Here is a 16,349-nt window from a genome sequence, read left to right on the forward strand (position 1 = left end):
TTTTCTGCTGCTGTGTTTAATAGGTTCTTCCCTTAAACAGTTAATTGGAAGTGATATTTGCATCTGCAGGAGATCAGCTGCACGTTTGCAAGTAGATGTTTATATTTGTCAAGAAGTCTCAAATTGCAGTTGATACACCTGTGTGGATAAGGCAGGGAATTGGGCTTTGTCAGATTTTGACTGAATAGAAAATGTAAATAGTTGAAATAAGTTGTATGGAGAAAAGAATAAACAACTTTTGATGAAGCATAACAATATTATTTTAAAAATTCAGTTTCCTTTTAAAATGAGTTCAACATAGATATTATTTATGATGTTCTTTAAAACACAATTCATTGATTCAGTTTCTTCATCTTTATAGTAATAAAAGTAAGATTTAACAATCCTCTACGCTCATAACGCTACAATAGGAAAGGAATTCCCCAAATATAGTACCTAATGTAATAGAGAGATACAATTATAATGTTGTGAAAGCTTTCATTGGCTATTTCAAAGAAGTTTTCAATCAAGTGAAGAGTAAATATATGTTTGGCAAAAAAATATATATATATATATAAATAATCATATTTATGTATATCTGAAGGACTAAAACCCAATCCAGTCATGGCAAAACCATGGTAGCTACAGCATACAAACAATGATTTCATCAGAATGCTGAATATCTGTCCCTCCTCCACTGGAATGGGAAAACAGGAAATAACAGGTACTGAACAGAGTATTGTTTGCTAGAAAGGGAGGAAGTACTAAAGAGCCATCTGAAAGCCAACTATATTAGGTAATTTCTGGTTGATGAGGATGGAAGGAAGAAATTTAATGCTAAATTTGAATTTGCTAAATTTGAAAGATTCTGTAAGCAAAAATAGGGAAAAAAAAGGCGTTAAACTAAATATATCCTTAAGAGTTATCATTGGAAAATAAATCATGTATGTTTAGAATATAATAGTATTTAATAAGCATTAAGTATTCAGGAACATTAGATGGATGGCACGGAGAAAGACCTTAATTAATTCAATTGGATTCATTTTTTTGAAATGTGTGCAATTAAGAAAGTCATTGGAAACAGCCATTTGTATAGTGCAGAGGACAGATATTACTTGTATTAAAAAATACATTATATCAAGTTCTAATTTCAATTGCACATATTAGACCTAATTAAAGTGGCACTGTGTGGATTAAGAAGAATCTAAGTGATGACTACAGTGCTTCAAACTTGTATTTCATTAAAAGGCCTACCTTCGTATATTTTCAAGTAGCTTACTGATGGGTTCAATTTTCCATAGGCAAATCTAAGCCCCAATATTCTCTTATTTTATTGCTTGTACTCAGCATTTTAAAAAACATTTAAAAATGAAAAACATCACAAGGAAGGACTTTAGCATTATTAGGAATTTATCCAATTTATCAAATGAATTCATCAGAATTTATCAACCCTGATTCTAGTTAGAAGGAAACTGAAGCTCTTCTATTAATATGGAATATACTGGTGCTTGATATGTTCATTACGGTAGTCAGTCAAGACTTAGTTGCATTGCAGCTCTTTCAGGTTAATTAGAAGGCCATGCATACAATAGATTTTATTTTACACAGTAACTGTACGTAGGAAATTCATAGGAATTCATAGGAAATTCTTCATAGGAAATTCTTTTTTGTTTTGATTTTCCTTGGAAGATATAAATCTTACATCTTAAGCTTGTCTTGGAGATGTGAAATTAAAGGATTTATGTTATTATACTGATAAAAGAAAAAGAAAATTAAGAGATTCTTATCCAATCAAACAAATACTGAAGGAAAAACGAAAGTTGGATGCTCTGCTCTTGACTCGTTCTAACAGGGCCAGATGGCATGGTCATGTCATGACACAGTGAGTGAATTCACTGCAGCCACAAAGTAAGTAATGATTGTTACACTAACATTTATATAAATACATTTGAAAATTTAGCTGCTTTTGAGCTGGAATCCTGTCAGTATGACCCAGTTAATAGCTAGCTGACTTGCACATAAATTTTCTTCACGAACATAATTTATGTGTAGGATTTAGGATAAATGGGAAAGTTGGTGGCATAGACAAATTTCTAACTGTACTAGCAGCATGCATAAGGTCAAATCTATTTGGCAATCTAGGACTATGTAGCATCTTAATCTCTTTCAAACCTTGCCTTACGTTGGGCCTTTGCAAAGGATGAAATAAACATAGCCTTTCTTCAGTGCTGAGAGACAGGTTGGCTATAAGTACAAGCTTAAAAGTAACATTTTCAAAAATGTAATAATCATTTTGAATTTGATGATGTAATGATTTCCAGGCAAACCTGTATCTAAGCATGGATGCCTTTTATTTTCAGGTCAGGTGGTTTTATTGTTTTAAATTTTAAAATGTTCATTTCCAAGCTTCCTTGTTTTTCATTTCTAAGAAACACTGTACTGTGGAGTACATGTGAAACACCAGCAATAAATGACCAATAACACATACTTTTTTGAAATATAAGAAGATAGTGCATATTGTTGCAGATCAAATCAAACACTTGAAAAGGATTTGAACTACTGGCACTTTGCCATTTGAAAGGCAAAGCTGAACCCATTCAAGCTTCTGCGCTACCTAAGACTTACGAAGTTTAATAATAGCTAGACCTATCATGTATTTCAGGTCTGAGAGTAAACATTTATGGATGACTGAAGCATCCTAACCTCTTCTTTTCAGATTACTTGAGGAATATGATGAGATTATATTTAAAATAATTCTATACAGCTTCCTTAATTCATCCTTGATGCTTTAGGAGAAAAACTTGTTACAGATCCATTTACTGCAATATGCAAATGTTAATTCAAAAGAGATTTTTGTTTGATGTCTTTAAATTTAGCATATCACTGAAGCAAACTGATGATTACATTTTAATGAAGTAGTCAATTGAAACTGAAAGAAATGTAACATCCTAATAACATCTTCTAAGGAAGAAACAAGAAAACTTTTAAATTTAGATTAATTACATCATTATCACTGGAGAGGGTTTCGTTTCTGGAGATGTCATACTATCTCAGGAAACTCTCTCAAGTAAAATGTATTAACCAAGAATCTAACTGATGCATATGAATCATGCTAAAATAGCATTAACACACTACAGTGTTTGTAACTCCATGAAGCCAGTGCAGTGTCAATGCACGTGCTTGCTGTTCCAGGAGCAGGTGGTCAGGATACCTGGGGGCCATTAGCACCTACAGGCTGCAACAGATTATGGATTTAAACACCATGCATCTTCATCCTTAAATAAGGGGACATACTTACTGAATTAATGATAGAGTTGAGTACGTTCAGAAATGCAAAATCACTGATTTAGCATTTTAAGGCATTTTTTTCACTTAGGAGGTTATTTAAAACAAATAAATACATTTTAACAGGAGCTGCATCTATCTAATTTTTAATTCATTAACTCAAATCTAACTTCAAAACCTGGTAAATTAAACCTTACATGAGTTTTATGAAGCTACTAAGTACTTTGAGGCTGTTCTAGTTGCAGTGATGCAGTGATGAGTCCTAACTTTGGTTTCACATCAAGGGCAGAATCCTAGCTTTCCTGCACCAATGGGTTCTACCACCAAAGTGAAATAGAAGTTGACTGAGCTGTTAACACAAATGAAAACCATTTCACGTGACTTCTGTGTGTAGGGGAGAAATACAAGTTCAGTACTGAGGTATTATTCCTGTTTCGTAGAAAAGGCTCTTGGACTGCTTTTTTTTCCTAGGTAACAAAGCCAGCATGAGTAAAGGTCTTCCAGACCTGTAAGTAAGTATGATGAAAAACTTTCTTACTTTTAACTATTCTTCTGGCCTGATTCCCTTGGGACTCCATGTCCTAATTTAAGTTAGCCAAAGTAATCCTTAGAAGTCAAGGTGCTCTGCTCTCTCTGTTCCAGCCTCTGGAATTTTTAGAGTCTGTTTAGCAGTAAGAAGGAATCAAACACTCAAATTTAAATCTTACTGCTATCATAAGAGTGCAAATTGTTCTCACACTCCTCTTATTATTTTTACAAAGACAATGTATACATAACCATCATCTTTAATGTTACCTTCTCATTTGCATTACCATAATCAGTAATATTACAGCTACTGTATGTAATTGAAAGCTACTTCCAAGAGTAGTTATGCATCATTAAATGTTGGCAAAATTGAATCTGACCTACTGAGACTAAGTCGTCATTCAATTGACTTTTTGGAGAGATTCAACCGAATATTTTCCAAGGTAAGACATGCAAATATATGAGTGCAGTCTTTACGAGAAAATGTCAGTTCCCTTCTACCCTGTTGATAATTAGCACTTAGTGGCAATTACAATTCAGCAGAATCCCACATATTTCTCTCGCACAAATGTTACATTTTCCCCATACTACAGTACTTTTACAGGTGTTACATAATGTTAACATTTCTGTGATAGTAAATTAAGAGGAATCTTAAAAACAGTCATAATGAAGTGAGAAGCTATGAATATGGATAAATCTAAAGTGGTGGAAAAAAAAAAAAAGTCTTAATGATACAGGTAAATAGCATATACAACAGTATACAATTCAGACCAGATGATCTGTCACAGTCAAGCGATGGTCACAAAGGAAAGATTCCTTTCCTTCCAGCAGAGAATATTTTGTTTACACTCAATCCATAAAGAGCCAAGGACAGAAGACAGATAAAAGGAAAAACAAAGGGAAAGAGTTGAAAAGAAGATGATACGGGGAAGTCTTGTTATGTGAGATTAGACAGAAATCTAATAACTGGTTATTTAAACACCTATGTTTTCTAGACCAAAAACCTGGTAGGCACTATCATGTATGAAGTACTGTCAAGTATGTGTCAAGTGTCAGACTATCTTATGCAGTATAAATAACTACTAACATATGACAAAGTGAAGACATTTGTCCTTTCAAAATGAACACGTTTGTCCCTTTCTTTTTGTGCTATCTTCCGTCCCCAGAGCTTGACTATAAATAGGGGTTTCAAAAAACCAATAGATCGCTGAATAATCAACGGAATGCTTTCTAAAATTTAATAAAGAGGTGTAGTAATATACTCTATACTTCCATATATTTCTTAGTAAATAGTGATTGATAACAGATTTACAACAACAACAACAAAAAACCCTATGAATGTTATTCTGAGTTTCTTAATTGAGTTGAAAACGACTCTTCTCTGCCAGCTAGCACAATTAACTGCTCTTTAATTGCTAAACTGAGGCTGATTTAAACTGAACACCTACATTTGTATGTTACACAGATATGTGCTTTTAAACAAACTTGATACAAAAGTAGTTGTTAAAAATATTCTACATTTAAATATAAACAATAACTGAAATATATCCTTGGATTGTAACTTATCTTGAAACTTTGCAAAGGAGCATTAAAAGACTCTAAGAGACCAGAAAACAGCACATGTTTTAAAAATCAGGCTTTCAGAATCCAAATAATAGCGCTAAATTAGTAATTATGAATGAAACATAAACCTGTTTACTAAATGAATTTTCAACCTCATTTTTAAATATAATCTTTTTTTTCTCAGACATCCCCTAATTACAATGGAACTGTGATGCTGCCAAGACATATCTTTTGTGTTTAAAGCTTTATTTTAACAGTTCTTAGTTCCTGGCAGCTGCCATAAATCAGTGTACTGGTTTTACAAGAAGGTGAACCAGAGACAGTTAAATTATTACATGATTTAGGCGAACAACCAGCAAGGTTGCCATTTGCTGACAGGCAAAAAGAATTTGAAGCTGCTAGGGCTTATGGAGCATCTTTGACTTCAATGTTCAATGCTTGTTCAATGGATAATGTAAGCACTTTTTCTCTGTTCAGAAAAATTCATGTAGTAAGTCACTATAATGTTTTTTTTTCACTGCCTTCCTATTCTTTTCAGAACTGTAGTTACCAAAAGGCACAAAACTAATTACAATGGGAAATAGAAAGCGTCTCTTAATGTTTTACAAATGAAACAATATAGTGCAATTGAAAACTATTTTTTGCTATTTTTCCTATATTTTACATGCAGCTTTAAAAACATTTACAGTAGAAAAAATACAGTAAGTAAAAAACTGCCGTAGTAGGTGGTCATGCCTCTTGGTACATCTGCATAAAATCAACACAAAAATTGACATTTGATTTGAGCACGAGACAATAAAAGTGACAAGAATACATTACTCACTTCTTCTTTAGCCTTCGGTCTTTTTCTGCTTGGGTTCCAAGTTTGCCTAATCCCAGAGACTCTTGTGCTGCCGCTTCTGTTTCAATATAACCTCCTGTGTTGAAAGAGGGAAAAGAAATACATATTTTCCCATAGCTCTTTCCCAGTGGCTCCCTCAACTATTCAATTCCCGTTCCATCCTCCTTCTAAGTCATCTATGGCATCTGGAGTAGTGGAGAACTTCTGGCAGGTGTTTATTTTTAGTACATGAAAAGAAGTAGAAAGAAAAATTGCTTCTTCCTCCTTGTGTTCAGCAGAAATGTTTGAGAAAGGCACCCTGATCTCCTTTGCCTGTTTTTCTCTGCCTCTTTAAGGCTCAGTCTCATGGCCATAATTGAGCAATGCCATCACTATTTATTAATCTTAGTGGGGAAATGTGCTGATGAAACAATGACAGATTATCCCAGACTGCAAAGTATTCTCAGTGTAATGGATTTGATCACACAACAAACATATGTGGGCCCATGAATGACCTAGGGCATGTTGCAGTGGATGGGGTTATTGTGCTTGTCTGTACCTCAGGCATGTAGATGGCTGTGATAAATGTTCCTAACCAGTTGCATCATACAGACCACCTTGGATGGGGCTAAATTTCCCTTTATTTATTATTTGCCTTAAGGACTAGAATATTTAAAACATAAAATGGGAAGAACATGTGAATGTCTAGAGTGCTATTCCCCGAAAGAGAGAAGATTGGATCAAGTTGAAATCAAACAATTTAAGAAAATGAATTAAGACACTCCCACCCTCTGTAATGTTCTTTTCTCTTTCTTCAATAAATAAAAGACGTCTGGAAGAAATTAGTAATATGGAATCTTGATGCTAAGAAAGATACCCTAAGGCATGAAATTTGCCTTTAAACAATGACACAGATGGTTTAACAGAGATGATAAAGATAGCATATTATGAAAATAATTATGAAAAAAATAGCAGTTTAGCAGTGGGAAACTAAGTTTTGAAGGTAACGTTGAGCAAGGTAATATGTTGAGTGATAGCTTGGATTTGAAAAAGCTATTGATAAAACTGGAGGGTCCAGTGTTGCTTCTTTAATGTGAACAACTTTGCTATTAAGCTAAAGAATAGATGACACAAAAATTTCATATAATTGCAAATCTTCACTAATAGCTAATATTATAATTTCATCAGCTAGTGCTGAGAATTATAAATAGGCTTTGGCCAATTATACATATATCTTATTAATCATTTTGTGTATAATTATGAAATTAATCTATTGCCAGATTACATTGCTCCTGAGACAATCTTTCAAGGTGTTATTTTGTTTTTGTTCATACTGAAAATAATTGCAGGGAAGACCAACAAATTTATTACATCTCTGTCCTCTGTATTCCCAAATTGCTGTGAAATCATAGATTATTATGCCTAATCCATCAATATCAATACAATTGTTTTTATAGAATGTAAATGTGAATTAATGCCACAGTCTAAAGTTACAAAATCAGTGCAGATGGTGACATGCAGGTGTATTTGGGAGATCTACTTAATGGGATTCTGAAATAAGTTGTGAAGATGATTGAATAAATTAATTTTATTCTTCCCACATTAAGGAAAAGAAATGAATTTAAATTAAGATTAGAAATTAGCCGGTTTTCTTTACAAGAACACAAGAGAAAGAGGAGAAAGGTTGGGGTGTAAATAGAGAACACTTAATCCTTTGATTTTACTCTGATACTTTGATCTCAATATTACCTAACTTTATGCTGCAGTATTTCAGTGACGGTTTTGTTAGTGGTGATGATAATATATATTAATATGAATGAAGGTGTTTTGTTATTGGTAGTGGTGGGTTTTGGTTTTTGTTTTGTTTTGTTTTGTTTTGTTTTTAATTTTGGGCTTACGTATTACTCCACCATTTACAATTACTGCAGACCTTTAAATTTTTTTACAGGTGTTATATGGGCACCATGGCAGTAAAAATTCAGTGTTTCACAAAACTGTGCTCAGACATCTTCATGTCTAGGAAATTTTACTGACACATCTATAGCAAATTTATGTTTGTGTTGACATGTGTATGTATTTACCTGTTTGGGTATGCAGACTATGAGCCTGTGGTGAAGTCTTCACTTTACATTGCTTTTGCTACATAAAGGTAGTTAAATAAAATTACGCCATGACTGTTTTGGTGGGTTTTTTTGCATATGGTATGGACATATCCTGTGGAACATTTCAGAAGAAAAATTTTGCTAGGCATGAACTAGACAAAGATCTTGGAAAAGGAGAAGAAGGTGAAAAGAAATACAAGGAAAATAGAGCATTGCCATAAGCAGCATAGCTAACTGCAGGAGTATGGTGAGGACATCAGTGACAGGTACTAGTAGACATCTACTGGTACGCTGCAACAGGAAAGGCAAATGCACTTTCTTGCAAGGACCTTTTATAGCAGATATACCCTTAGAGTGGGATTATACTTAATACTCTCTTACCTCCTCTTTATTTTGATTATTTGAGAACATGCTGTGACCATTTTTACTGTAATTTAATAGAGTATTGAAGCACTAGGCTCAGTGAAGAGAATGACTTGTAATTTGTGTTAGAAGTCTTCCTTCATTTGTGTGCTAAATTCACAGCAAACTCCTGACATATAATTTCTGAAAGCAACGGAGTCTCTAATGACAAGGTTCCATCAGAGTAAATGGAAAAAATAAGCAAACTGGAAAGCAGAGAAGAACGTATTAAAAAAGGAAAAATGACTGTGAAGTGGTGACCGTGGCTTGGTACCACTAATTCCTTACTGAGCTGTCCAAGTCGAGCCTTCTCTTTTTTACCAAACAAGCGTCCTATTGAGGATTTGATTCCTTTCTTCTTTGGAGCTTTGTGCAGGGAGTCCTGACTGCTACTGACACTGCCAAGACCAATACTTTCTGGCTCCAATGAAGCAGGTAAACTACTATAAATGACAATAAAGACATAGAACAGATAATATATTAACATTTTTTTACGTTCTTCTTGCAGCCATGCAAATAAATGAATTCATTATAATTTAGTAATAAACTTCCCACAACTGAAACAATTAATCCCATCTTGTTCCTTAATTGATTTAGCATTATGTAAAGCAATACATGGCCAGAAATAACTAATAACATTTGTTTGCTAAGAACAATTGATATAAATACAGGAATCAGACTGATATTTGTCTTTCTAGGAAATGCAGGATCCCTACTTCTAGTACTTCTGGTAGGGATCAAAACTATACCTTAAAACAGAATTTGTCAGTTTTAGCACTGACAAATACTTTCATCTTCACAAAGGAGACCAAGGTAAAAGTTTCTTTTTTTATGACAGGGGAAGCAATTCCAACAAGAAATATGAGGAAATCAGGCCATTTTATAGCATACAAAAGTTCAGTTCTGATTCATGTTATGGAAATCTTACCTTCTGGCATCATTGTGGTATGAAGAAGGAAGGGTATGAGTCATTCTGATAGCTCTGGGTGTTGGAGGGGGAGAAGTTTCACATTTGATCGTGGCTTTATCTTCACGTCCATCTTCTTCGACTACTGCAATCTGGGGGTGATACACCATTTAGACCTGAACAGCTTTTCATCAACTTTTCAGCATATGCTTCAGAAATTTGCTTCAGTTGAACTGAAGCATTTATGGATCCAAGGGAGATTTAAAAAATAATAATAATTAAGGCTTCTTATTTTTTAAAAAGACTATTGGGAAAAAAACAAGATTGACTAAATATGGTAGCTTAATGTACATATATGAAAGAACAAAGACTACTTTTGCAGAAGAAATTCATTTCTTTTATGACAAACAGGTTGATCCAGTAAAGGTCTAAACATGAAAATAACCTTATTCATGAGCAATCCTCTTGCATTAAACAGAATTATTCATGAAACAAAATTCTCAGATAAGGTGGAAGGTAAATACAGACATAAACAAGATCAATCCCTCTGAAGCATGATAACAGATTGGTCAGAGTACTTGAAAATAAGCATAGAAGAAAAGGGCATTTTGTCATAACATATAATAATTTAAATTGAAGATTGTCTCTTCTCATGTAAAGATAAAGCCCACATTCAGTGACAATTCCGCAAATAACTTCATACTGCTCCAAAGATTTCAAGCAGTCTGACTGATTTCTCCTAAAAATGGCCAAAATACATCTGAAGGTAATTCTCGTGCCCATGCTTTGTTTTTCACTGTGTTTCTCTGAAGTATGTGCTGGGGAGGCTACTCCAAAGTATCACTTGTGGGGCTTGATTCTTGGAGTAGTAGGGACTACTGCAAGCTTTGGGTAAATTTAGAATTATTATGTTCGGGGACTGGGTGACAAGGAGTGAAGGGAGTGAAATGGGTGGGAAGGAACCTGGTGATTTAAACAGCAGAGGAATATGATGAATGCACTTTCCTGACTTAAAAAAAACCTAGAGTCTTACCTTTCTCCGATGTTTCCTTAGATCACTTGGCTTTAATCAGTAACAAAAGAAGCAACAACAACAAAAAAAGAATGATTAATAAATCTTATCTGAGCATAACAATGTCACACACTCTTTCTTCTGACATCCAAAATTTAATACTACCCATATACTGAACATAAAATTAAATATGGTGGTATAATGCTTCACAAATATGCTGTCTCTGAAAACAGTTACTTTTCCTAATGCTGCAATTCCCTTCATTTTCATAAACTTAGAAAAGGACATTTCAAATTTATGACAGCACTTTATAAAAATTTTTCATATAAAATCTTTCAGTAAGCATGTCCTCTAAGACAGATATATTTGTAGTTTTGTGAAATATTACAAACAAATCAGTGTTCCACCAAGTATAAACATAAAAAATCATCAGCAAATAGCACATCTGAAAAAAGGGGTATTTTTCTCCTCTTACCGTGTCTTACTGAGTCAGTGAATACAAATTCATCCATCTCCTGTACTTCAACATTATTTGGCAGTAGACAGTTGCTAGAATGTGCCACATTTAACTCTTTTTTTCCTTTTCTCCATTCATACAGAGCTGGAGATGTCGCAGAATGTATTCATTGTGTAAACCTGGGCTGCAGAAACTCCAGGGATACTGCTCCTCCAGATAACTCCTACAGGACCATTTGTAACTTGGGCTCTAGAGATCAGACCTCTACATACCTCTTTCCAACTCAGTGTTCTCAGAGGATATCTGATTGATAGTGTATTGTGTCTGTCCCCAGCCAAGAAGGATAAGGAGATATTTAACATTCAACTCCTTCTAAAACAACTCAGGGGGAGTGTCTTAAAAAGATCAAAGTATGTGCTAGAGAGAGTAAGTGAGGCTGTGGGGCACTACTTCTGTGGCTCCTGATACATTAAGAATTTGGCTGAAACTCACAGACATATCCATCTGAGCTTTAGCACAGCTACATCTGGATGCCAGAGATGAGCCATGCATACAGTCAAAAGATGATGCTAGAAATATCACATCCAAAACTGGCATCACAGAATCTCTTACCAGTGTCATAACCCCCATTCTATCCATCTCCCTGGCAGGACTGCGAGGGGTGAGTTTAGGAGTTGAGTGTCCGCTGGGAGGAGAAGAGCTTGCAAGTGATGATGCTGTCACTGAGCCAGTAATGGATGTACCTTGATGGACTCTGGCTAGATTTAAGCCTTCCAGACTCACGCTAGCCACTCTGTTCTCTATCTCTTCAGCACGCAGTTCTGTTGACTCTTTTTCTTCTTGGATTAACCTTATAAAATTAAAGGACATGGCTGGATTTAGGACAACACTAGTACTCTGAAAGTATTTGTAGATTCTGAAAGCAAAATTTTCTTCCTTGGTACTTACCATTTTGCACACAGACACACTGGCACAAAATAAATACTCCTACAGAGGTTACTTAGGCCCACTGGTAACTGTATTTTTAATTTCTCATTGCAATTTCTAACTTTGTCTCTGCATACACCAAAACTGAATGTAAAAAAATCTTTCTTTTCAAAACAAAAAGAAAGCAAATATGAGTATCACAGATCAACTCCAAAATAACAATGTTTTAGGTATTTTTAATCACCAGAATTATAAAATCCTTTCTCCTATTCCTCCAACCTCAAAACCTGTTTGAAGAATCTGCCCAACAACAAGAATTTATGTATGATATTTCAGGAAGATTGGTTTCTTTGCATGGGAGAAAGAGAGGGAGAGTGAACAATCCGATTTACCATAGGAAAATAATTCCAATCTTAACTTGGATTCAGCTGACTTTATTTTGTTAAACCATAAAGAAAAAATTAAGGTCAAATGGAACTGTGACTTTGAGAGGGGAATTGCTAGGATAATCTATATTAGTAAAGCAAGGGAACACACAGAATTTATCTGTTTCATCCCTACAAATTGATGAAAAGATGACAGTTGTTTCTAAAGCATTAAGTTTTTAAGTGAATTTCATTGAAAGAGCTCTCATTGGAAATGAATATTAGTTTCTTAAATACACATAGCTTCAATAGAACATTTCCACTGGGTTGTTTTGTTTCTGATAAATATATTAAGAATAAAAGACTTGTTGTATATGTTTTTACCAGAAACAAAGTCAGAAAGAATTTTTTTGTTTGCAAAGAGGAGGAAAATGGAGGAGGGATCATAGTAAAATATGACAGAATTTGAAACACAGAAAGTCTGAATCTGTGAATCCAGGTGACAGGTTTTTTGGGTTTGTTATTTTTCTTAAATTGAAATGGAGGAAGTACAATAAATTAAAACATAATACTTTGAAAGTAGAAACCTAAAAATTCCTGTGCAGTGATAGATTTTATTCCTTAAAATCTATTTCAAAGATCTATCTACAAAATACCTACTGTTCTTTTCTGTAATGAGAAGTCTAAGAAACTCAAAGGCAAATAACATTTTGAGAGGGATTCAGAACAAATCTCCTTCGTTTTGTATATATACATATATATATTTGTATATATTTAGATATTTTGCAAAATATCTAATTTCTGAATAGCCTTGTATAATACAACCAAATCAAAACTAATTTTTAATCTCCTTATATCTCCCAGTCATTTGATAAACCCCCTTTTGCCAACAAAAAAAGACTAAGAAAATGTGAAATGTAATACAGTTTATAATGACTATCCTTATAGAACCTTTTTTTTCCTGAAACATTAAAATCAAAACATAATAAAATTAATTATCTGGATTTTAATAATAATGGTGATGGTAAATAAAAGCCTATATGCCAGTATACGAGTATTAGTAGGGGAAATAAATGACCTCCAGCAAAAATGACTATATACGATGCGTCCCCTTTTTATTTCCTTTCATGACATAAAACAATACCTACTACCTAATTCAAGATCCTCTGTTAAGTAGAAGAATGTTCTGATTCAAGATGCACAAATAATATCTCATTAGGTCATCTTCTATTCAAAACTCTTTACTGTATTATAAATTACTTGTTAAATTGTTAAAATGCTTATATATATATATATGTATGTATATATATATATAAATATAAAAAATACATTTGTTGAATCTACAGCATCCCGAATTGGTGACAGTGCTGACTACTTTGCAGTAATGGAAAATATTGATGGATTTCTCTTTTACATACTCAAAATACACTGTTTTATTGAGCTCTGTCCTCCCAGCAACAAAATTTCACTTTGCCTTTTTGTCTTGGTTTACACCGGGGTTAAATCCCACATGAATGAAGAAATTCTGGAAGTAGCAAAAACCAAAACCTACAGATCTATAATAAAAGGTCTTGCATGGACTAGAAATGTTATCCATAGTCTATATATTTCAATAGAGTTCTCCTTCCAAAACTACCTTGCAAAGAAAGATTGAGATCTTGGAAAGGCAATCTGGTTTTGATTGTATTTCTAAACATACACTTTCTGTCCATAGAATTACCAAAAGTGACTGATAACATCTTCTAGAGAAATGATGTTCTTGATGCATCAACTTATTAAAAAGTTACTCTTCCTGAAAAACATGTAAGAATGTTTTCAGCCTAAAACATGATTTCACTTACAAAAATACCCTAAATAAATTATGTTACTGAATTCTCTATCATTCCATTAAATTTGCATAAAAACTAGCAAGCCACAATTATTTCACTACCTATTTCCCAGTACTATAACCTATCAGGTGCATGAAAACAACAACAACAACAACAAAACTGCGTTCTATAGAAAATCAAAACAATTTCTTGGAAAATGTGGCTTATATGAAATGTAGCATTGGAAAAATTACCAGAAGAAAACATGAACAGGAAATGAAATAAAGCATTTCACATAGGAGGTAATTTGTGAGTAGTTATTTATACAGGACAGGGAGAAAGATCTTGAAAAGATTATGAATAGAATTTTGTCAAATTTGCCATGTGTCAGCATTCTCCTATGTGTTTCTTTTTAGTTGCCCAGTGGTCCTTTGCAAGAAACTTTTATTTGAAAGTAAACTATTTTTTCCCTACTCTCAGAAAATACAGAAATCAATGTTCTATTCACACAATAAATACAGAATAAATCAAATACATTATCAATCCTTTAAATGTACAAGTGGTTTCCAAATTGTTATGAATGGTATCTAAGCTCATGCACTGAAAGGAGCCTAAATTTGTAATCAAGAAATGCACCACACCTCGTTCAAGGCTACATACCTGATTTCTTTATTGATTGCATCTAGCTGCTCCTGAAGCATCATGGCCAGTGTCTGAGCATCAGAATGGCCACTTGGTGACAAGAGGTCCATGGAGCTGAAAAGCGTTTCTCTATCATCGTCATCAATGTCAGACATTTCAGTGTCACTTTCAAATGGATGACTGCTCAAAACGCCAATCTGCTGAGTCCTATTCCACTCATGATCTCCAAGTGATTTTACCTAAGCAGGAATTAGGATATATATGTCTTATTCCACAGAAAACAATTGCAAAGTTGAACTATAAAACGGAGAAGGAAAGTAACTAACATTTAAGAATACTTATTCAGTAATTAGTTCTCCATTAATATGTGCAACGTTACAGCAAGAAGGCATTTGATTGGCATTGTGGAGGATGTAAAGTATTTTCACATAATTTCTAATGCTGTGTAAAGCTAATTGTTAGGAAAATTTGTGAAGATAATGAAAAAAGACAAATAGTCAAGTATGCTTAAACTTTAGTGTCTGAACTTCAATGTTTTCTGCCTTCATTTTAGTACAACAGTGATCTATGTATAAACAGAAAAAAAAATACTCTCGGTGTTCGTGCTTATTCATTTATTCGGTTTTCTAGAAATACACAAGCCTTAAATTTAACAGCCTGAAAAACATTCTCTTTTTAAAGCATATAGGAAAATAAATTGGATATTAACCTTTGGTTCATCTCTGCGTACTCCCATGCGTCCCCTTCTAGGTCGCCTTATCACTTTAGTTGACCGATAGTCAGACTGGCTCTCCACTAGTGAGCCCACAGAATACCTCAACTCTGCTGATGAGTCCAGATGAGGTCTGAGAAAAGAGTTGAAGAAATAAAATGAGTGACCAGTAGTAGTAACAATAATAACAACAACAATAATCCAATGGCCTTCACTCTAGGAACTCATTTTTAAATGAACAGAATATTACATATGACAGAATAAATGACAAAAACATGTCACACACAAAAGAAGTGAAAAGTTGAAATAATTTTATAAAATTAAGGGATAAAACTATATTAACAAAAATGCTTTGATTTTTCAAAATTAAGGACTTGGTACGGAAGAACTTGCAGTCTTTTTATCTTCAACATGAAGATAATTAGCACAACCAGCTGCCGAATAAGTTGTTCAAGAGTGAGGGTAACTATAACACATTTTTACAGTTCTCCATTATGAAAATATTGGAGAACTGCCCTTTGAAAAATAGCATAGTTTCTAATTATATTTTTTGAGAGATTTAACTAGAGAGAAATATGAAATCTAAGAACAAGTACCTACAAATTTTCCACAAAAATACATTTAGGACATGTCTATGGCTTTGAATACAGAAGCAAGAAGAGACAGATTTGTAAGATCCAAAACTAACCAGTGCAGACTTGCAGCTCCAAAAAGTAAAGATTTTATGGCAGCTGAACACACTTAAATAAATTCCGCAGGTAATACAGCTACAGATATTGACTGAAGTCTCACTCACTCACAGGGAGCGGAGGGGCAGCGCTGAGCTCTGCTCTGTGTGACAGC

At 33.9% G+C, this 16,349-nt stretch overlaps 1 protein-coding gene across 1 annotated transcript in view; it reads right to left on the reverse strand.

Moving 5' to 3' along the window:
* The window catches only part of PPFIA2 (PTPRF interacting protein alpha 2), a 43,731-nt gene extending 28,115 nt beyond the window's left edge, over nucleotides 1–15,616 (reverse strand). Inside the window, exons 1-7 of the mRNA XM_019613605.2 lie at nucleotides 15,504–15,616; nucleotides 14,813–15,033; nucleotides 11,665–11,902; nucleotides 10,617–10,646; nucleotides 9,605–9,735; nucleotides 8,965–9,119; nucleotides 6,176–6,269 (exon numbers count right to left, since the gene is read on the reverse strand). Of these exons, the coding sequence (XP_019469150.1) occupies nucleotides 6,176–6,269; nucleotides 8,965–9,119; nucleotides 9,605–9,735; nucleotides 10,617–10,646; nucleotides 11,665–11,902; nucleotides 14,813–15,033; nucleotides 15,504–15,530 (896 nt within the window). The 5' untranslated portion in view covers nucleotides 15,531–15,616. The remainder of the gene's footprint in view (nucleotides 1–6,175; nucleotides 6,270–8,964; nucleotides 9,120–9,604; nucleotides 9,736–10,616; nucleotides 10,647–11,664; nucleotides 11,903–14,812; nucleotides 15,034–15,503) is intronic.
* Between the last annotated feature and the right edge of the window lie 733 nt (nucleotides 15,617–16,349).

The sequence above is a fragment of the Meleagris gallopavo genome, chromosome 1 (assembly GCF_000146605.3).
Source record: "Meleagris gallopavo isolate NT-WF06-2002-E0010 breed Aviagen turkey brand Nicholas breeding stock chromosome 1, Turkey_5.1, whole genome shotgun sequence".
Lineage (NCBI taxonomy): Eukaryota > Metazoa > Chordata > Aves > Galliformes > Phasianidae > Meleagris > Meleagris gallopavo.